This window comes from Penicillium cosmopolitanum (genome assembly GCF_028827165.1).
Source record: "Penicillium cosmopolitanum strain IBT 29677 chromosome Unknown utg000008l:1.0-4398992.0:1.0-4402845.0, whole genome shotgun sequence".
Classification (NCBI taxonomy): domain Eukaryota; kingdom Fungi; phylum Ascomycota; class Eurotiomycetes; order Eurotiales; family Aspergillaceae; genus Penicillium; species Penicillium cosmopolitanum.
Window position 1 is genome coordinate 2,199,568 of NW_026622678.1, and position 20,872 is coordinate 2,220,439.

The window sequence follows — 20,872 nt, forward strand, 5'->3', positions numbered from 1 at the left end:
CCCGTGATATCCTCAACGACCGTGAGGAATGGCGCGTTATTCACCACGAAATAGGTCTCCCTGACGACTGGATTGAGAGACGAATCGGACATGAATCTGAGGCCGAACAATCGAATCCAGCACCTACTGATGCTGAGAGCGTTAGTAGAGAGCCTGAAATTGAGGATAGCAGTGAAGATGACCCTGAGGAAGTAGCTGATCGTGAAGCGACACCTGCACCTACTCATCTTGAGGCTGTACAACAGTATACTCCGCCACCTACTATTGAAAGACCATCTCAACAGTCTCCGCTGGGACATCGTTTTCCGGCCGGAAAACCTGCTACAGAGACTGAGGGGGTGAACAAAGAAACGACTTCGAATTCTACAAGAAACGAAGATCAGCAGGATGACCAGCCTCAGCAGCAGCAGAATGAGTTGTTTGAACCGGAGCCTCTATCTGAGAGTGAAGCTCAATTACACGAAGAACTGGCTACGCCGTTGCTGGCTGTAGCACCTCGAGACATTGATCTGTCGTTGAGCCCTTCCAATATTATTGAGGGTAAGCGCGAGCGTAGGTCAACACGGCGAGATGACTATACATATCTGGTTACCGAGGACGAACTGTCGGTCGAACCACCTGAGTTGTTATATGCATTCGCTACTGCGTTGAACGCTGAGAAACCGAGTCGTCACCGAGACGACCTGCCATCAGCACCTGAGCACTGGAATGATATGGTCCGACACTCTAACCGTGACGCATTCATGGCAGCAGCCGCCCTGGAGGTTCGGAACTTGAAAAGCAAAGGCACGTTTGAAGTGGTTGATCGTCCGAATGATCGATCTGTTCAGGTCTTGCCACTACGTTGGGTCTTTGACTATAAGTTTGACCAGGATGGCAACCTATTGAAACACAAAGCTCGTCTATGTGTGAGAGGTGACCTTGAGAGAGTAACTTCAGAGGAGAAGCGTGCTGCTACCCTCTCTGCCCGTACGGCACGGATTATCTTCGGTTTAGTTGCTGCGTTTGACTGGGATCTAAGGCAATTTGATGCAGTAAATGCCTTCCTGAACAGTACACTACCGAAGCCGGTGTATGTGAAGCCACCGGATGGATCAAACCTGCCGAAAGCAGTATGCTGGAAGCTTGTGAAGGCACTGTATGGCCTAAGGACCTCGCCAAAGCTTTGGCAGCAGGAGGCCTGTGGCGTGTTAGGTAAGCTTGGTTTGACACCACTACCTGAGGATCCTTGTGTGTTCGTTGGTAAGGGAATTATTGTATTCTTCTACGTGGATGATATTATTCTGGCTAGCGCACCTGATCAACGAGATCGCGCCTATGAGATCGAGCGACAGCTCCACACACACTGGGAGCTTACAGATCATGGAGATGCCCGCTGGTTTCTGGGTATTCGGATCATACGCGATCGATCAATGAAGAAGCTGTGGTTGTGTCAGGATGCCTATATTGCGAATATGGCGGTCAAATTCAACCTTGCGAATAAGCCCCGGTGACGACGCCAATGACAGCACCTGATAGCCTAAAGCCTTACGACGGTACACCGCGCAGAGAGTATATTGAAGAGTTCTCGACCAAATTGGGATCAGCTCAGTATGCTACTACAATCACCCGCGTTGATGCCGCGAAAGCCACTGCTCGATTGGCACAGTTCTTGACCAATCCGGGACCTCAGCATATTGATGCTATTGATCGAGTGATCACCTACCTATATCATACACGATTTTGGGCAATTGCATATGGAATTGGTAGTGGGTTGGAATCTATTGCATTCGCAAGCGATGCCTCATTCGCAGATAACCTCGACAAGACGAGCTCTGCTGGATATCTATGTCAGATATATGGAGGACCAGTTGACTGGAAGGCGTCAAAGCTACGCACTGTCACTACCTCAACCACTGAAGCAGAGCTGCTTGCTCTATCGGAGGCCGCTCGGGCGATGCAATATACGATTCGCCTTCTACGCCACCTTGGTTTCCGACCAAACCATGAGATTACACTACGGTGTGACAATAGACAAACTGTCGATCTGATCACCAGCACCAACACCAAACTGCATACGAAGCTCAAGCACATCGATATACACAACCACTGGCTTCGACAAGAAGTGGCAGACGGTAGGTTGACGATCAGATGGGTGCCCACCGCAGAGATGGCTGCGGATGGCCTCACTAAGCCGCTCACACGGCAAAACCACGAACGATTTGTCCAAATGCTTCGATTACATGATGTTCGAAGATATATTGAGGACTGAGGCAGCCGTTCCTGCCTATTTGGGACCTTCAACGGTCTACATCGATTGGATACAGCATTCAACACGCTGATATTGGAAACCTCAGGTGCTTTGAATACTGAGGGGGTGTGTCGGTATGAGTGGGGAATTGGTATTGTAAGGCATGGTCAGAATGTATCATTGTAACTTAGCCAAGAGTCTTAGTCATGGTCGGTCGCATACAAATTAGTATGTGAGCGAACATAACAAAAATTAGACAACTACCCATGGACCTGATTGGACGTACATTTCTGTTCCGACACTTCTTACTATGCGAAAAAGCTACGATGATTAGCGGCAGATAAGCTGATTGCCGTGGGGTACTTTCCCGACTCGTTTCCCCCGGATCTGTCACAGCCGGGCTAAAATCGAATTATTGTCGTCAAAAGTTCCGCCGGCCATGGAATCCCCACAACGCCAACGTCATTAGATATCCTTTTCTGGTAACAAATGAATTCAATCATCGTCCTCTACCGTTTATGAAGATATGGCGTTTCTTATTTTGCAGTTTACGACAACCAGTGACAGAAAGGGGTGCTCACCTCCGAATATATAACGTCTGGAAGGGGTAAATATGAAGGCCATACCCAGAAGACATCGACAACTTATAGTTAGCCACCCGAGGGGTTTTCTATTCTCACTTCACCTATAAACCTCTTGATAAGGGTGATCGACTATCATAGTGATTATCATCATTAGCATCATCATCTTTCAGACAAAGAACCAGATTGCGAAATGGCCATCTCAAGCACTCAAGATGATCATGCAACGCGCAGAACAGATCTCGATGATCTTGAATTGGAATCTGTAGGATACAGGCGTGAGATGCCCCGTCAGTTCTCAATTTGGTCACTTGGCGCATTGTCATTCACTCTCACTTGTACATGGTTGGGGACTGGCTCGTCTGTTGGCATTGCTCTCCAGGAAGGGTCATACGCCGGGACCTTATGGTCGCTTCCAATTGCTGGAATAATGACGACTATTGTATCTCTCGGAATGGCCGAGTTGGCATCTGCATACCCTGTGGCTGGTGCTCAGTATTACTGGGCTTTCATGGTGGCAAGTGACGACTGGAAAGCATTTGCATCATATCTGTAAGTCTCATGCATTGAAATCTTATACTTGGACTATTAACTGAGAAGGTAGGAACGCGTGGATGAGCATAATTGGCTGGTGGCTTGGAGCTGGATCAGTGGCCAATTTTGTCTCTGGGATGGTTTTGGATATCGTACTTATTTGGTACCCTAGCTACTCTTTTCAACACTGGCATCAATACTTGATATATGTTGCAATTATTTGGTTGGCCATTGCGATAAACATACTGGCATCCAGGCTGTTGCCATTATTCAACAAACTGATATTCATTCTCTCGGTCTTCACTTTGGCAGGGACCACTATCACGCTCTTCATTGTTAGTCGACAGAACCATGCGCCCTTGTCTTCTATTTTCGCAGACACAAGTACCCATAGTGGATGGAAAAGCGATGGCTTCGGCTTCATGCTTGCAGTCAGCAACGCAGTCTTTGCTTTCCTTGGGAGCGACTGCGGTGCTCATCTATGCGAAGAAATCCACAATCCCTCTCGAAATGTACCCATGGTGATTGTATTCCCCCTTATCGTGGGCCTTGTTACTGCCTTTCCATTTGCTTGCGCGTTGATGTATTCGGTACATGATCTTACTTCTGTCCTAAACTCGGTTACTGGATTACCTTTGATCGAGATTTATTTCCAAGGAACCAACTCAACAGTCGCAGCTTCGGTTTTGTTGAGTACCTTTGCGTTTTGCTTTTTTGGCTGCCTTGTTGCCAATGGTAAGACTATCGCGAAAAATTCAAAAAGTCTTATAGTTGCTAATCACTAATTTATACAGTTACAACGTGTTCTCGTACACTCTGGGCTGTATCTCGAGATGGAGCGATTCCATATGGCAAGATCTGGATGCGAGTCCACCGTAAATTTCAGATGCCATCAAATGCTGCACTTCTTTCCGGTACATGCGTTACTGTAAGTACGATTCCCGTCAGTGATAGATACTCTGCTGACGTGAAAAGATTTACGGAGTTATCTTTATTGGATCCACGACTGCATTCTCATCCATGGTCAATGCAGCAATTGTGTTCCAGCAAACCTCGTGCATTATACCCCAAGCTATTATACTCTTACGTGGGCGTAACAAAGTACTACCAGACCGTTATTTTAACCTAGGAATATTTGGGGCCCCTATAAATGCAATCGCAGTTGTATGGGTCCTCTTTCTGGATGTTCTATATTGCTTCCCAACGTCGATGCCGGTGACACCACAGAATATGAGCTATGTTTCGGTCGTTACAGTGGGACTCATCAGTTTTGTGATTGTTTTATGGTTTCTCAACAAACGCAATACCTTTAACGGGCCGAATGTGGATTATAATCTGTTGAATATGCGACGCATGGCAAATCTCCGCGGTGAAGAGTCGACTATAGAGGGTACGAATCTTGAGACAGGAAGTGTGAACTCGCAGAAATGGAAAGATGGAATCCAATAGTTGATTTGTCCTCGGGGTTTGGAGTACACTAGGACTTTTCATGTTGTTAATTAGTTGCTGAGATAGTTGGGCGAGAATTAATCCCTAATTGCTATTTTTAAGATATTATCTACAGAACTTTCAGATTTGAAGCCTATTAGGTCCTATATCTAATTGTTACTTTTTAAGGTCACCACTCCTGGTTGGTTGCTGGGAATATGTGTACCGTTGAAAAGGATTTGATGGAGTTACGGGATGAGACTGAGAAGACGAAGTAGTGGATGGGTGAGATATAGCGAACAATCTATTTCAAAAGCAGGGAGTCTTGATGCCCGAGGCCCTTACACAGCAACAAACTTACCTTCCAGAAAAGGAAATATAAAGTATTTAGTGATCTGACTTAACCTGGTAGCTTATCTGCCCTGTCTCGAACTAGTGACCCATATATAGATCAGATTTGGTAAATTATTGAGACTTTCATGTCACTTTGTTTCTACCCGGTGCTTGGGCAATTTTTCCCACATAGATTAATAGCAGCACTTTCCAAGAGCGGCAGGTAATTCAAGGCCACCACTATCTACTAAAGTCTTGGGTTAAAAGGGGGTATAAACCCCTTGGTATAAGTAATTTTATCCAATTTCGACTTCATTGCATTGGTCTCCTTGATTTCTGCTCAACTGCTCAATCTGCGATCGATTTCTCATACAATGACCGAGAAGAATGTTGTAGTGATCGGGTAACATCACATGCTTGTTGGGGCTTCCCCGAAACGAAATCACAAGGGCTAACTGAAAAAGGGCCGGCGTTGCAGGTCTTACCACTGCACTTCTGCTGTCGAGGATCCCTGGTTATAGAATTGTTGTGGCTGCCAAGCATATGCCAGGTGACTATGACATCGAATACGCGTCTCCGTGGGCAGGGGCCAACTATATGCCGTAAGTAATCAAGTCGCACAGTGCTGCATGTCGACAAATCTAATATAAAATTGTGAACAAGTGTCTCTTTGCGTGGCACCGATGCCGCAGAGTGGGATAGAAAAACATGGGAGGTATTCAATGAACTAGCACTCAATTGCCCAGAATCAGGCATTCATTTCCAAGGTGAGATTGCATTATTCGTCTAACGAACTCTTCTATTGTGTCTTTGCTCAGACAGACGAAGATTGCGAAATAAGGAATCGGTCTAAGGATGTTGGCTCTGCCACAGCCGACTGGTTCTCCGAATTGCTTTCGTCCTCGCCGTGGTTCAAAGATGTTGTTCCGAGTGTAAGACATACTATTTGGCCCATAACTATAAAGCTGATACAGTACTAATGAAAGCCGAGTAAAATAGTTCCGCACTCTCTCAAAAGAGGAACTTGGACCAGGAATTGATTCGGCAATCAACTTTACGTCAGTCTGTATAAATACAGCTCTCTATCTTCCATGGCTGGTTTCGAAGTGCCTTGAAAATAAGGTTACTTTCAAAAGAGCCATATTTCGCCACATCTCCGAGGCTTCTTCCCTCAACATCCATCCATCGGGTCATGTTGACCTTGTTATCAACTGCACCGGTCTGATGGCTTCCAAGCTTGGCGGAGTAGAAGACAAAACTGTGGTCGCAGCTCGTGGACAAATCGTTATTGTTCGCAACGAAGTGGAAAAAATGGTTAACCTTTCAGGAACGGATGATGGGGACGAGGAGGCATGCTATATCATGGCTAGGGCTGCCGGTGGGGGCACGGTCATTGGTGGATCGTACCAGAAGGGTAACTGGGAGTCTCAGCCAGATCCCAATCTAGCAGTACGGATCATGAAGCGTGCCGTCCAAGTTTGTCCGGAGTTAACAAGGGGAATGGGGATTGAAGCCCTTGATGTGATCCGCCATGGTGTCGGATTGAGGCCTGTTCGAGAAGAAGGCACAAGAATTGAAAAAGAGAAAGTGGGTAATTTATGGGTTGTACACAACTATGGCGCTGGGGGTGCAGGATATCAATCATCATATGGATGTGCCGATGCTGCAGTGAGGCTTGTACGGGCTGCTTTGGAAGTCAAAACGAAGCTTTAGAGTATGGACCAATTTCATATTTTTAAAATATTGCCCGGAATAAAACGAATTGATAACATGTCCCAGTCCCAGTTGGTTTGATAAAAAGGCGATAGTAATTAGTAGCTCCGTGATAATCCACCGATCTATGAGACCGAGACAAAGCCTGGGGGGAATAAGTGGTCTTCAAATACCATGCAGCGAGAAAATCGTTTCGTGAGAGTTTGATACCCAGAAGACTTTGTTTCAAGTCCTCCTGCGATTTGATCCGTAATTCGTTCACCGATGCACCTGGAACACGGTTAAACTTAGTAGAGAGTTTTTCCGACAAACCGACTCTTTCAGCAAATGTTGCCAATGACAAATGTTGTAAAAGCGTCCCAAGTTTGGAAATTCCACTGTCTAAACTCTCCGCACGGTTGTTGTAATAGATATCGCATTTTTATTTGGTCCCATTCAGAATAATTTATCATATCTGATAGACTAATACCTTCTGCATCAGGTGCAAGAGCGAACCTAGGGATCGATTCATTCGATAGTAGGTTACAGAATCAAAACTTTGAAAGTGTTGATTAGGCACAATCAATCATGACCGGCTAGCGGCTTGTTATAACCAAACATGTCAAGCCGTAGTCATTGGGCCAAAGGCAATGTTGCTTCTCGACAAACCTTGGAAATCCTCGATATTCAGTATTTCAGGTTATCATGATGAGCATAAACCGACTTTGAGGGACCATGATCTGAACTAGCACGGAAATAGAGATACAACACTGGCACACAACGACCTCCGAATCGGGATGAAATATATTTTTACAATGTTGTTCACCAGCTAAATCTTGGACAGTCAGGTTTAAACTTGGTTAAATGAGGCTAGTCATGCTCCTTGGGAAGGGAGCAAGACCCCCAGCCGCGGTACGATAGTTGCAATGGTCAACATGATCAAAGGACTAAACTGAACAGCATTAAGCAACGCACGCCTAAGCGAGGACTGTAACAAAAGCGTGTCATCCATCAAAATTGTCGGATGTTCTGCATGATTAACTGCCCCTTCCTGGATATTGGGAGGTCCGAGGGTCAATTTTATCACATTGGTTTCCTCCCGCTCCCAAGCTTTGAAGTACCGATCACCCGTATAACTAGGAATATTGTCAGTGATGCTTTCCAATTATTTGAACCTGTGATCTCACCTCCAGTGAGCAAGACCCATTGCGACGTTGAGACATCCTTCTATAAAGATATGCGAGACGACTGCCGTCTTTTGTTGGGGGTTTTGGACGAGGTGCATTTCGGCCTCACGAAAGCTTGCAGCTTCATTATGAAGCAACTGATAGCTTTGACCCATTGCGGTGTTGCAGTCGATTTTATTATTTAACATCAAAACAGGAATCAAATTTTCAATTTGATCATCGTTCTGCCATGTATCAGTTCAAGATCGCTTTTAGAAACTGGGGTTGGTACGTACCACCTCTTTCCGGAAGGAGAGCATATCGTTAGTTCTATAGTTTGGTTGGTAATCTTAGTCAAAATTACCCTTGAGAAAAAGGTTGAATGACTGACATATGAACGAAATGAGAGGTATGTTTCCACAGGTCCCGCAGAGATTGGTCTTCCAAATCTGTTTTATCAATATCCACTCCGTAGATAAACCTTACTTAATCAGCCATTTCTCTTGAGAACTCGGAAGGCTGAAAAATGGATTTCATACGGAAGTGTAGCAATCACACAATAGGCTGCAGCGGTAGCCTCCCGGCGGTCCCAGTATTGCTCAACTGTGGGGACTTCGTGGACTGCGAAAATACTGTCCACATTGTTGAGGCTGCCGACGTACCGTAACATCTCGTCACACAAAACTTCACGAGTTGCTTTATTCGAGTCAGCGCACTAATCATCAGAAGTATTCTTCAGGGTATTGAGTGGAAGCTCACATCTGGAGCAGGCTTGACAAATATGTTCACCAATCTCATCCCAACACCGTAGACCGTTTCGCATATCGATATCAAAACAAGTTAGATCGGGCATTTTGCCCTCTCCAAGGAGGGAAAACCTGAAATATTGAAGGCTGGCTGCTCTGTACTTGCTAGCAAGGGCTTGATTATACTTTAGAGACCCACAGTCGAATACTGGTTGATATTGAATTTCCATTGTCAGCTGATCTGAAAAGAAAGGAAAAAGAGGTCCAGAAAGTCATACTGTCGTCATACACAAAATACTACAAAATATAGGGGTCAGTTATAGCATATGACGCAGTTCCAAGGAAGACCAACCCAAGCAAAATACTTAGCTGCCGTGCAGAGGATATCAAACGGTGCATCTGGACACCAGACTGCGGCAAAAGTTCCAAAGTCCGCATTTTCAAGTGCGCCAGCAGTACGTCTGTCTTTCACCCACCTAAAATATATCAGCAGGTTTCATGTGGACGCATAGATTGATGATACTGAGAAAATATCTAGACTGACCTTTGAATCCACGGGTTGAGGACTTCATAGCGTGCTTTTTGATAATCCGGATGAAGTCGAGGTTTCCAATCTGGAAAGGTCTCGTAAATACTCGGGATAATGATCGTTTGACCCAGGATTGATTTTCGAAGAGCGTTATGGGCCATTGACTCAATCGGTGCGGCCATTGTCATTTTGATATATCTTGTTCAAAGATGGAAAAAAAACTGTCATAAAACCAGATGAGCCTTTTTAAAAGGGGTAACCGATACTTATAGCACTGAGGCTGGTCGGCCTCAGGCCTAGGTGCGTGTCAGCTCCACATTTCATACTATATCATACATGCAGGACCAGGATACTACTACTATCCTTCCTTGCCTTCATTGTATATCACTTTCAGCCAGCCTCGGATGTACCCAATGCACGCCATCGTTTGTCATTAGATTGGTTAAATATAGCGTGGATTTCCTCCATTGCATATATCTCCCATCATGTTTTTTATTCCGTCCTTTCGTCTCTCCCAGTATATAGTTCCATCATACTGCAGGGCTACTTGAAATTATTATTTCTCGTGACCACTATTGTACTTTTTGGCAGTTAACTTTTGATAACACTATCCTCTTCCGAAGTAGCGGTAAACCGATATAGAGTTTTCCGAGAGTGTTGCCGAATGTATTGGCGGTGTAGAGTGAGATGGACTCATGCATGTCGGCCCGAAAAACCTGGAAAGAAAAGACGAAGTTTGGACAGTAAGATTCCGTCGTCACTTTTTACCTGATTTGTTCTAGTATATACTATGCAGTATATAGTATGCTTATGTGTGTCATAATGCTTATGACTGGTAGCTCGGGTTTCTGCCAAATTAGGCCCGCGTCTGTCGTCTCCACTTCTGCGCCTTCTTCGCCATTTTAGCTTTCCCCGCCCGCGTCTAATTTCTCCCCTCAATTTCCCCTTCCCCAAGAGACTCGGACCTCGGATACACCCTGGCATCACATCGCGACTTGGCTTGGCTTGACTTCCTCGCACTCAGAGTCTCACCGTCGCGTATTGCACATAGCACATTACTCGGGGTCGCGTCCCATCCAATCGGCCATGCCGACTGACCGCGCCGGTTGCTAAGAGATTGAATCCTACTGGCTGCAGGCCTGCGCCTATCCGTGCAGCCACCAAATATGCCGTCGCGCACAAGCTCGCGATCGTCGGTAGACTCATCGAGTCCCCCATTGTCGCGAAGGGACACTCAGGCAACTACCAAAGAGAAACAGACCCTGGGTGGCTGGCTCAAGAAAATATGGCAGAAATCCGGCCTCGACAAGCCGACCATCTTGTTGATGCTGAAGTGAGAACGCGCATAGACGTTGCCTAAATCCATTGGGTAAAAGAAACTTGCTAATTGACTTTTTTGCAGAGGTGGAGTAGCACCGACAATCGCAGTCTCTATGTAGGTCCAACATCCACCCGAAATGTAAGCTGCCTGTCAGCCTAACATTGCCCCTACAGTTATCAGTCTAGCGATGTCGCGACCGAGTATACCACGCTCGGCTACCTCGTCGCAATCGTCTCCATTCTGGGGTTTTCGATCATGCCCGTGCCAAGTTCATTCAGATGATGATCTTTGATGTCCTAGCGGTATGCGTCGCAGCGTGCTTCGCGCTATTGACGATGTACTCCAGCGTCAAGGCCCGCCAACACACGGCCACCGCGTCTAATGACTCTTATAACTCTTCCGCATCTGCTGTCAGTGGCGTCTGGCTGTTTTTCCAGATTTGGCTGGTACACACCTTTCGTGCCAAGTACCCCCAGTTTCAATTCCCTGTTATCATATACGCCATCTTCGCCAATATTACTTCGGTCTACGCGCCTGAGATGGCTTCAATGACTGCCGCCATCGCCTTGATCGAACGGCTTTTGCGAACATTCCTCACGGGCCTCGCCATCTCCATGGGTGTTTCATTGCTGATTCTGCCCATGACCTCTCGCCAGGCTGTCTTCAAGCAGATGGGTGGCTATATCGGGACACTTCGCTCTGCATTGGGAGCACATGCCGCCTATTTTGAGACTTTAGAAAAAGACGATATGTTTGGCCGAGCGGACACTTATGACGACACGCAAGAGAAGACCGACGACAAGGGAAAGGTGTATAGTCCAGAGGCCGAGGCCATCCGCGGTGCCATCCGACAAATCACCGACGTTCATGCCAAACTTCACGGAGATCTGTCTTTTGCGAAGCGTGAAATTGCCCTGGGGAAATTAGGCCCTGATGATATCCAGCTGATATTTCGCCACCTGCGCCAGATTATGATTCCTGTTGTCGGCCTTAGCTTTGTTGTGGACATCTTCCAAAGATTATCGGATTATAACCGGTGGAATATACCCATCGATCCGAATGCCGAGCCAATCCCCGACGATGTTCGCCAGCGTGTGGTTCACGATTGGAACGATATTATGAGGGCGGTCCATGACCCCTTCAAGACTATGATCCAGACGATTGATGAGGGGCTCCTACACACTGCTTATGTGTTTCGACTATCAAAGCCGCCCAAGCGAACGGCAGTGGTGAATCTTAATCCACCTGCCACTGAGTCAAACACAGAAGCGAAGGACGTGGAGGCGGATGCAGAAAATACAGCCCCTGGTGAACCAGGTTTCGCTCAACATTTTCAAACGAAGCTCAACGAATTTAGAAGTGCTAAGCGAATTGCCTTGGAGACCTGGGCTGAAGATAAAGGCATCAATCTACCTCCTGACTTTTTTGACCACCCATCATCAGTCAACAGTTTGAAGGGAGACTTTTTTGACGCATCAGCATCGCATCAAGATCGAAGTCGACGACAGCTTTATCTATTTTTATACGTAAGTCACCTCAAGCTGTCCCTGAAAATCGCGAGGCTGATCAACTCTTAGATGGAGCAATTGCTTTACTCAACTGGTAAAACAGTCTTCGAATTTGTCGAGTATGCCGACGAAGTTGCTGCTAAAGGAAAGCTATCACGGACTCGCCTCATTATACCGGGAGCCAAGCGCTCATTGAAATGGGCAAAGAGCTTTCTGAAAGCTGAAGATAACCACGAAGATGACAACATGGGCGATGTTCATACCCACAACAGTATGCTGGAGCTCGGCGAAGCGTATAGACATCGCAAAGATCCTGAGCATTTGCCAGCCGATACCTGGTTCGAGAGATTCGGAGACAAGATTCGAGTTTTCCCCTGGTTTTTACGTTCTTTTGAATCAAAGTATGGGTTCAGGGTTGCCTGTGCCACTATGACCATCGCAATTGTCGCCTTTTTACACGACACGCAGTCATTTTTCACAAAGCAAAGACTGGTCTGGGCCATGATTATGGTGAACTTGAGTATGTCTCCCACATCAGGCCAGAGTATCTTCAGCTTTATTCTCCGAATCGCGGGAACCACTATCGCAATGGTGGCTAGTCTGCTGATTTGGTACATTCCGGACCAAAAGACACCAGGCGTGATTGTGCTGCTTTTCTTTTTCATCTCGTGTGCCTTCTACGTTCCGATCAAAATGTTCCGATTCCGAGTCATTGGCATCATCAGCATCGTTACCACTACTATGATCATTGGATACGAGCTTCAGGTTCGTAAGGTCGGCGAGAAAGTCGCGACATCCAATGGTCAGCCATTCTATCCTATATACTTGCTTGCCCCATACCGACTCGCTACCGTCAGTGGAGGTATTGCGGTTGCGTTCTTGTGGACTTTCTTCCCTTACCCTATCTCGGAGCATTCTGTTTTGAGGCAGAGCCTGGGGGCTTCACTTTATCTCCTTGCGAACTATTACTCCATCATTCACGAGACATTGTCTGCTCGGATGCGCGGAGATGAGGGGGACCTCAATTTGAAAACCTCCGCGGGGCGCAAATTGGAAAAGGCGCGCCACAAGGTGTTCTCTAAACAGATGCTCATGCTGAACGGACTCCGAACTTACTCCGAGTTCCTCCGGTGGGAAGTGCCCATTGGCGGCAGGTTTCCCAAGAAGCAATATGACTCCATCATTGTTTGCGTTGAAAAGTATGCAGCACCTCATCCATGCAGCCAAAATGTACTGACCAAAACCTTTCTATTAGTATTGTAAGCTATCTCAGCTTACTCGGGTACGCCTCAGACACTCTGATGCGTCTCAATGAAGATGACGACGCATCAAATTCTATCTGGATGCATGATTTCCGCCGCGTGGTTGGCCACGCCAAGATTACAACTCACGAGGTCACATCGCTACTTTGCCTCCTTTCGGCTAGTATAACCAATCGCCAACCCCTTCCTCCATACCTGAAAACACCCAGGCCATACAGCTTCTCGAAGCGGTTGGAAGCACTGGATAAAGATATTCTCAGCATCAAGCATATCGCCGAGCCGGGCTTCGCTGCATTTGCAGTTCTGCAGATTTCCACAAGATGTATCGTTGGAGATGTGGAACGTCTCATGAAGTAAGTTTTTCCTTACCAGGATATGTGTCATATTGGTTTACTAATTACGTGCTGTAGACATGTCAAAGGCTTGGTGGGTGAGTTGGATTTCTCATTCCACGCTGTGAGCACGATGGACTCGAGGATTGCCGAGTCGAGAATGACATCGCGGGCTCCATCCAGAGCTACGTCGCCAGCGAGAAATGCCTCAAGGTTGAGTTTGCATGAGACCCAGGCGGCAGATCGTCGGAAAATGGACTGAATTGGTAGACTACCTTGAAACTATGATGTAAATACGACTGTTTGGAACATAACGAGATTGTTACGTGAAACCCGCACATAATACTCTTCTGCGTGCTTACTTTATAGAAAGGTAGCCCGGAGTTGCTAGGGGATACGTATGTCCCAACGACTCAACTCTATATTGCAAAGTACTAGAGTAGTACTAAACTAGTAACTAACTCGCAGGAGTTCCTGAATCGAGAGAGGGTCCGAAAAGAAAAACTGTTGCCTTTTTGAAAGTTCAAAAGAGTGGCGTTGGCATTCGGTCGAAACACATAATGCCTATATGCTATCAAAATCCGATCGAGATACCCGGGCGAAATATCGTGTATATTGACACGGGCTCATGACAGACGGATCATAAATAAAAACCGCTAGTCATTGTACTATTTTCCCCGGAATAAGTGGACCTTCCCCGCCTACTCCGTCTTGACTATCCGGGGGCCTCGGCAGGCTTCTCAATCACAAGTCTCGAAGATCCCCCGCGCTAAGGAGATTTAGCGAACCCCAACATTTTCAGGACGGACCCTGCGTCTCCATATTGTCGTTTGATTTGTCGAGATTTGTAGACTTTGCTTGAAAGTCTCCTGCTTGGGCGTTGTGAGTGGCGATCATGATCTCACATGTTCGTGTAGTAAGGTTGAAGTCAGGGCGCTCTCAGTTATATAAGAATCTGATAGATTCGCCCCCGTAGGAATCTCATTTTGCGGATGTATACACATCAGGGCCAACTTCAAAATGTCTACCCAAACCGCAACAGTCAAGCGGAACCCTGCTGACTCCATGGTATCCACCTGGCGCCATGATCGAGCTCAGTGGGGTCCATGGCACTGGATGATAGAACTTCTCGGCCTACACCTCATCGACCTGAAAGGCAAAGTACCAGTGTTTTCCAAGAAAGAAAAGATACCCGCCATCCGCGAATGGACAGTTCACCTATGGATCGTACTCCACGCCATGATACCACTCGCCCTGCACCACGCCTACACAGCCTACACCGGACAAAACCTAGGTCTCCTCGCCGCATTCGGGCTATATTCCACCGCATTCAAACTAAACGGTATCCATGAAATGCATATCATGCGACGTCTCGGTCAAGTTTACGGATTCCTAGATGGAGACAAGCACCCCCGAGACGAAATCCCCGACGTCGGCGTTGGAAAAGTCATTCGGGAACTCATTTCCACATCCACTTTCCGCATGATAATGGCGATATATCTCACCTACCAACCGAATGAAACGCCCTCGTCTCTCGAATGGAAATGGCTACCACTGGAAATCGGTATTTACAGTATCACCGTTGACTTCTGGTTCTACTGGTATCACCGCATGATGCACTCAACGGGTCCACTGTGGAAATATCATCGTCGACACCACCTCACAAAGCACCCGAATCCCCTCCTCTCAGCATACGCTGATCACGAGCAAGAGTTTATGGATATAACCGGCATCCCGCTCATGGCGTATGGAACGATGAAGCTTATGGGGCTACCGATGGGCTTTTATGAGTGGTGGATTTGTTTCCAGTATATTGCTTTTTCGGAATTTATTGGGCACAGTGGCTTGAGGCTTCATGGTGGGGCACCGTCTACGTTGAATTGGTTGTTGGAGCTTTTTGATGCGGAGCTTGTTATTGAGGATCACGATTTGCATCATCGGTATGGGTGGCGGAAGAGTCATAATTATGGGAAACAGACGAGGCTTTGGGATAGGATTTTTGGTACTTGTCATGAGAGAATTGAGAGTGTGAAGGAGAATGTTGATTATACTAATCGGGTTACGATGCCTCTTTTGTGAGGAGTGCTTCCATGTCGGACTGGAATTAGTTAGTGAGAGGCATTGGGGATAGATATGATGTTTATGAAAAATGATTGAATGATAAAGATAATTTTGCATTACGCTTTGACAATATCTTGACCCTAATAACTTCTTATGCTGTTTAGTCTTGTATGAGTGATAGATAAAGAAAATCAAGTAATTCGGACAAATCTTAGCGAATAGGAGCGGCAGGATGAAATAAAATAAGGGAGTCTAAGTACCCTCAAGAGATTCCGATCGGCGTATTCCATAATTTGCTCAGGGCCGTACGAATCTCCAACAAATCACTTATTGGCCGATTTACGAAAATATCCTTCATACATTTTTCCAATATTGAAGTTTTCCGATTCGAACTAGAGTAACGATATCAGTCCAACCATGTGGTATGTTCTTCGTTCGCATTCCCAAAAGCGAAGAAAAAGAAGATACGCATTGAAGTATTGGAGAACAGGATGATAATTTAATATATTTTGCATGGGGAGTTGAATCTGGACGCATGATTGGATATTCTGCAAATTGAGAACCGAATGTGTTTAATAACCTTGGAGTGCATCTAGAAAGACTAGGTTGATTGCTGCTATGCGCCGCCGTTCTATGAGTGAATCTGAGAGCACGAGCAAAATACAGTGTCTAACCTTGGAAACGCAATCAGAAGCCAAAAGAATATCTCCATCAAAGGTAATGATGTGCTTTTCCGACGATCGCCAAATTCCCCACCACCACTCACTAAATTCCATACCGGAAACCCACACAAGACCCGGATATATGATGCCATCGACGCAGCCCCGCAGATGCACTGCCTAGGGTATATCAATCTCCGCATGAATGCAAGCCGAGTCCCCTATTTCCCCTCAAATAAAATCTGGAAAGGATAGAAAGAACAAACAACTTCAACAACCCATCTCTCCCCGCCGTTTCTGTGAAACTAGTATACAACCCAAAAGCAAGAATCCCAGTCTACTCAGGCCCAATCACCAAACAACCCGACAATGTCCAACATAACAATAGACCCATCCATCCTCTCAACAGCCACCAACAAAACAGTCCTAATAACCGGCGCAGCGCGCGGCATAGGCGCCGCAACAGCGAAACAATTCAATGCCCACGGCGCTAATGTCGTTCTAGCAGACCTAGCGCAATTCCGCTCGATAGCGGAACAATTCATTCAACATGACCTGGCCGATCCCAGTCGAGCGACTTTTGTGGAAGGCAATATCGTCGACTGGGATGAGTTGAGAAATTGTTTTAAGAAGACCGTGGAAAGATTTGGTGGGATTGATATCGTTGTTGCTAACGCGGGGATTATGGAGTCGAGATCGGTGTTGGATTTCGAGGTTGATGACGATGGGGAGTTGAAGGAGGATGTTGAAGCGAAGAGAGTTTTTGATGTTAATCTGAGGGGGACTTTGAATAGTTCGTATCGACATGGAACTTGAATGTGCTGGCAGGGGATTCTATTCAACTAACAGCGTACTACTTACCAACTAGCACTTCGACTCGCACTCTTCTATTTATCCCAGTCTCCCTCGCCGCCGTCATCCAAATCGATCATCCTGGTAGGGTCCTCATCAAGCTATTTTGGCGGAACCGGAGTCGCTGCGTACGTTGCTTCGAAACACGGTGTTTTAGGACTCCTTCGTGCAGGGCAGGGCAAGGGTCGTGAATTGGGAATTCGAATTAATGGGATTGCGCCGTTCCTGACGCCGACGCATATCACGGCGGGATTTACGGAGAGATGGCGCGAACGTGGACTAGAGGAGAATACGCCTGAGCGGGTGGCTGAGGCTATTGCTTTTGTTGCGTTAGATGAGGGGAGGAATGGGGATTGTTTATTGGTTAGTAAATTCTGCTTCTCTCCTGGTCAACTAAGCTTTAATGTGCTTGAATATCGCGTTGAGCTGGTTTGACGAGGGCTAACTACCGGCTATTTATTTAGGTTGCTGGCAAGTTTCTGCGAGAACTGGAATCGTCGCGTGCGAAGCTTATCCCTACCTGGCTTGGCGAGGATGTGGCGCAGTTCTTATCTACTGCTATGCAGTTCTTTGTTAGTATTGGTGGGTATGTACTGCCCAAGAAGTACTGAGCGATCCTAGACAAAGAAGGGACAAGGCATATAGGGTTCATCATGACGTATGTACATTGCGAGAAATAAGTTCAAAAGACCACTCTTTTCCCAGACCAAATCCCATGGAATGAAGAGAGACAGAGAGAGAAAGAGAAATATTGAGTCAAAAAATCAGAGCAAACGCCTATCGCCTTTTCTATATCGTAACATCCATTAAATCGGATTCATCATAGTCACGTTCGGAACGGCAGGTGGTAAAGTCGAGACAGCCACAGTCGATGATTTTGCGCTGACGGGTGTGGACTTGGTGACAGGAACCGGCGAGACTGTCGTTGGTAGACTGGTATCAAGATGCGAGGGGCTGCGACTGCTGCGACTTCGAGACAGATCTCCGTGTGAGGTCGTGCTGCCTGGCGTACTAGTGCTGCCGGTTTTTCCGCTCCGCTTGACCATTTTTCCCAGAACGCCCACGATTTCGGCGGCATCTTCGAAACTCTCGTCGTCCATCCCTTCTTGGGCGTTGTAGACGTCGGCGATGGCGTGTTTGGCAAGGCGTCGACAGGCGATTGGGTCTTGGAGGCAGTCGTAGAGATAGGCGGCATATTCCAGTTTCACAGATAGTCGGAGTGGATGCGAGCCAGGGAGAAGCTTGTCAGCAAGGAGGGATGCATGGTTGAAGCATGCTGTTGCAGTGGCTGTGTAGTCGAGTGGGGGTAGGAGGAATGAGGTGGCTGGTTGAGGTGGTAGTACTGGAGCAAGGCCGGGCGGGACAGACGTCTTGTTGGGTTGTTGAGATGGATTGTGTCCACGTAGGGCGGATAGTGATTCTTCGCCATAAATCGAGTCGTGCTTCGTAAGAGTTGGTGGTTGCGGATCTGTCGGCTGGACCACGGGGCGATTGTGGAAGAGAACAAATATATGATAGAATGAGGCGCGGAGTTTGTAAGAGAGAACTTTCAATTCGACGAATCGTGAGACCATGGGAAGGATATAGCCCTCAAGTATTAACAGCCCTTCTCGGGCAAGCCATATGATGTGATAGTACAATTGAAGCGATTTGGTTTCGCGGGTATTGTCAAGGCGGCGCAATCGGCGGGCGCGAAGGAGTTTCTTGGAGAGCATAACCGAGAGGCCCAGAGATTTGTATAGCATGGCCGAGAGCAGGGGATTTTCGAGGGCCATTACGGCCGCGAAATTGCCCAAGGCTTTCTGATCCACCTCGGAGGATGCCATCCATAAAGCCAGTGACGCGGAGGCTGCGACATTGTGGTCAGTGATCTGTAAATCGGGTTCGATGGGTATCCCAGGAGGAATAGATGGCCTCTGTGACGGGGGCAGCATAATTGGGACGATTGAGTAGGGAATTGGGCAATGATGTGGCCGGGAAGCAAAAAATCGAGGCAAAAACGAAGCAGACAAGGACTCACCAGACGAGGCGCGCGCAAACGAGGATTCAAACACAGCGCGTGCACATCCGAGCGCGTAGACGAGGACGACGATCGCGCGGCGAATGTGACCGGTCCTACACAATCATGCAGCGTCCACAGTATAAAAGCGATCAGTTGGATCAATTCGAATTGATTTCGCCCCTGACTGATTCAAGTCGAGAGGAAGTCGGTGCGCTCTGCCCCAGTGGGCTCACCCCACAATTCGGACCCGTTCCGAGTATCTTGATCTTGATCTTGATCTAGTCTGGACTTTGATCGGTATTGGTCGGTCGTGGCCGGTTCCGCGATGGTGTATTTTTAATACTGTTTATTGATTAGGGTAATTGCGGCCGTATGGTGGATTTGATCAATCTCGAGTGGGAGTTGATGGATCGTTTGGCTGCAGCTAATCGAGGAGGATCGGCCGAAAAGCTCGCGGCTCGGAGCTAGCAACGCAAGGCACAAGGACGAAGAGAGAGAGCAAGTGGATGCATTATGCGAGAGACGCGAGGGGGGCTCGAGAAGAGGAAGAGGAAGCAGATTTCAATTCGCAATTTCCGATGCCAACGCACCACCGCGTTGTGCGGGGAAGAAGTCGGGCACGAGCGGAGAACGAGGCGAGAGCGGTGGAGCTGACCTTGGAATTGGGCAGGGCTGGATTAGCGAGTGAAGTATGGTAATAGAAGACTCGGATGCGATGAGTCCAGCGAAGAGCTGAGAAGGCGAAGTTAAGTTGGACGGTGGAAAGGAAGGTGGAAAGTGGAAGGTGGACAGTGGACGGGGGGAGTCGAGGCAAGGCGGGCCCACTAAAAGATACCCGACACTCTACTATACTGTAACTATACTAATAACTATATTTTACTCGTACTGTATTTGATCTATCTTGTCTCACCCTGGTGATTAGATCAGCTACCTGCTAACCTCCAGCTGGCAGCTGGCAGTGTCAACTGCAAACTCCACATCACAATGATATAATTAACCCACCGAGCCGCCCCCGAGCCGCCTCAGGTCGCTCTAAATAGCCCTCATCGCCTCAAATTGACCAGCTCAGGCAGCTACGTGGCAGTCGTCGAGTGCGTGATCCAAGCAAATTACAAGTTGGAAGCACGGACTGCCACGCTGGCAGTGGCGTTATGTTTGCTTGCGGGTGGATCGATGGATTGCGGCAGTTCAGATGGGAATTGGTATTCCAGACGACCAGTTGCAGGATATCCTGATTTCGCAGCGTACAGAGTACAGAGTGTACTGTGAACAATAGATATAGTCGTAGTTCAGATGAATAGAATTGTGTATACAAAGGAAGTTGAAGTTGAAGTTTGGTAACTGCTGGGATGAACCACGGTTCACCGCCCGATGGACCACACCGCCACAATGACATAATTAGAGAGTAGACAGTAGACAGAAGAGAGAGAGAGAGTAGTTACGGAGTACTCTATAGCCTGTAGAGTGCGGAGTCGGTATGGAGTAATATATGAATATGAACCATAATGAAAATAATCATGACTATGCTATTTACCTATTTACTACCGGCCAGCTAAGTGTCGACCAGCCAAATGTAAAACACCCCAATATGCATGCTCCCAATAATGAATCAATCTATGCAAGTCAACTGTGATAG

At 47.1% G+C, this 20,872-nt stretch overlaps 7 protein-coding genes across 7 annotated transcripts; 5 read left to right on the forward strand and 2 right to left on the reverse strand.

The window, feature by feature from the left end:
• Positions 1-3,004: 3,004 nt before the first annotated feature.
• N7509_007398 (uncharacterized protein) lies at positions 3,005-4,794 on the forward strand (the record flags this gene model as incomplete). The annotated part of the gene is made up of 4 exons (XM_056632035.1): positions 3,005-3,363; positions 3,416-4,080; positions 4,140-4,273; positions 4,321-4,794. The coding sequence occupies 4 exons, from the start codon at positions 3,005-3,007 to the stop codon at positions 4,792-4,794; spliced, it is 1,632 nt and encodes a 543-aa protein (XP_056487586.1).
• A 686-nt stretch (positions 4,795-5,480) lies between these two features.
• On the forward strand, positions 5,481-6,819 carry N7509_007399 (FAD-dependent oxidoreductase; the record flags this gene model as incomplete). The annotated part of the gene is made up of 5 exons (XM_056632036.1): positions 5,481-5,509; positions 5,571-5,708; positions 5,770-5,873; positions 5,929-6,038; positions 6,106-6,819. 5 exons carry the CDS (start codon positions 5,481-5,483, stop codon positions 6,817-6,819), a joined length of 1,095 nt encoding a protein of 364 aa, XP_056487587.1.
• An 853-nt stretch (positions 6,820-7,672) lies between these two features.
• N7509_007400 (terpene synthase family protein) lies at positions 7,673-9,427 on the reverse strand (the record flags this gene model as incomplete). The annotated part of the gene is made up of 9 exons (XM_056632037.1): positions 7,673-7,934; positions 7,986-8,209; positions 8,261-8,294; positions 8,356-8,445; positions 8,504-8,660; positions 8,724-8,918; positions 8,989-9,007; positions 9,063-9,186; positions 9,255-9,427. The coding sequence occupies 9 exons, from the start codon at positions 9,425-9,427 to the stop codon at positions 7,673-7,675; spliced, it is 1,278 nt and encodes a 425-aa protein (XP_056487588.1).
• Positions 9,428-10,405: 978 nt separating this feature from the next.
• N7509_007401 (uncharacterized protein) lies at positions 10,406-13,924 on the forward strand (the record flags this gene model as incomplete). The annotated part of the gene is made up of 7 exons (XM_056632038.1): positions 10,406-10,572; positions 10,642-10,674; positions 10,734-10,805; positions 10,907-12,086; positions 12,138-13,267; positions 13,324-13,683; positions 13,741-13,924. 7 exons carry the CDS (start codon positions 10,406-10,408, stop codon positions 13,922-13,924), a joined length of 3,126 nt encoding a protein of 1,041 aa, XP_056487589.1.
• A 758-nt stretch (positions 13,925-14,682) lies between these two features.
• On the forward strand, positions 14,683-15,741 carry N7509_007402 (sterol desaturase family protein; the record flags this gene model as incomplete). Its single annotated transcript, XM_056632039.1, has 1 exon — positions 14,683-15,741. The coding sequence occupies one exon, from the start codon at positions 14,683-14,685 to the stop codon at positions 15,739-15,741; it is 1,059 nt and encodes a 352-aa protein (XP_056487590.1).
• Positions 15,742-16,751: 1,010 nt separating this feature from the next.
• Positions 16,752-17,845, forward strand: N7509_007403 (SDR family NAD(P)-dependent oxidoreductase; the record flags this gene model as incomplete). The annotated part of the gene is made up of 3 exons (XM_056632040.1): positions 16,752-17,175; positions 17,251-17,663; positions 17,699-17,845. 3 exons carry the CDS (start codon positions 16,752-16,754, stop codon positions 17,843-17,845), a joined length of 984 nt encoding a protein of 327 aa, XP_056487591.1.
• Positions 17,846-18,040: 195 nt separating this feature from the next.
• Positions 18,041-19,168, reverse strand: erg27 (the record flags this gene model as incomplete). The annotated part of the gene is made up of 1 exon (XM_056632041.1): positions 18,041-19,168. One exon carries the CDS (start codon positions 19,166-19,168, stop codon positions 18,041-18,043), a length of 1,128 nt encoding a protein of 375 aa, XP_056487592.1.
• Between the last annotated feature and the right edge of the window lie 1,704 nt (positions 19,169-20,872).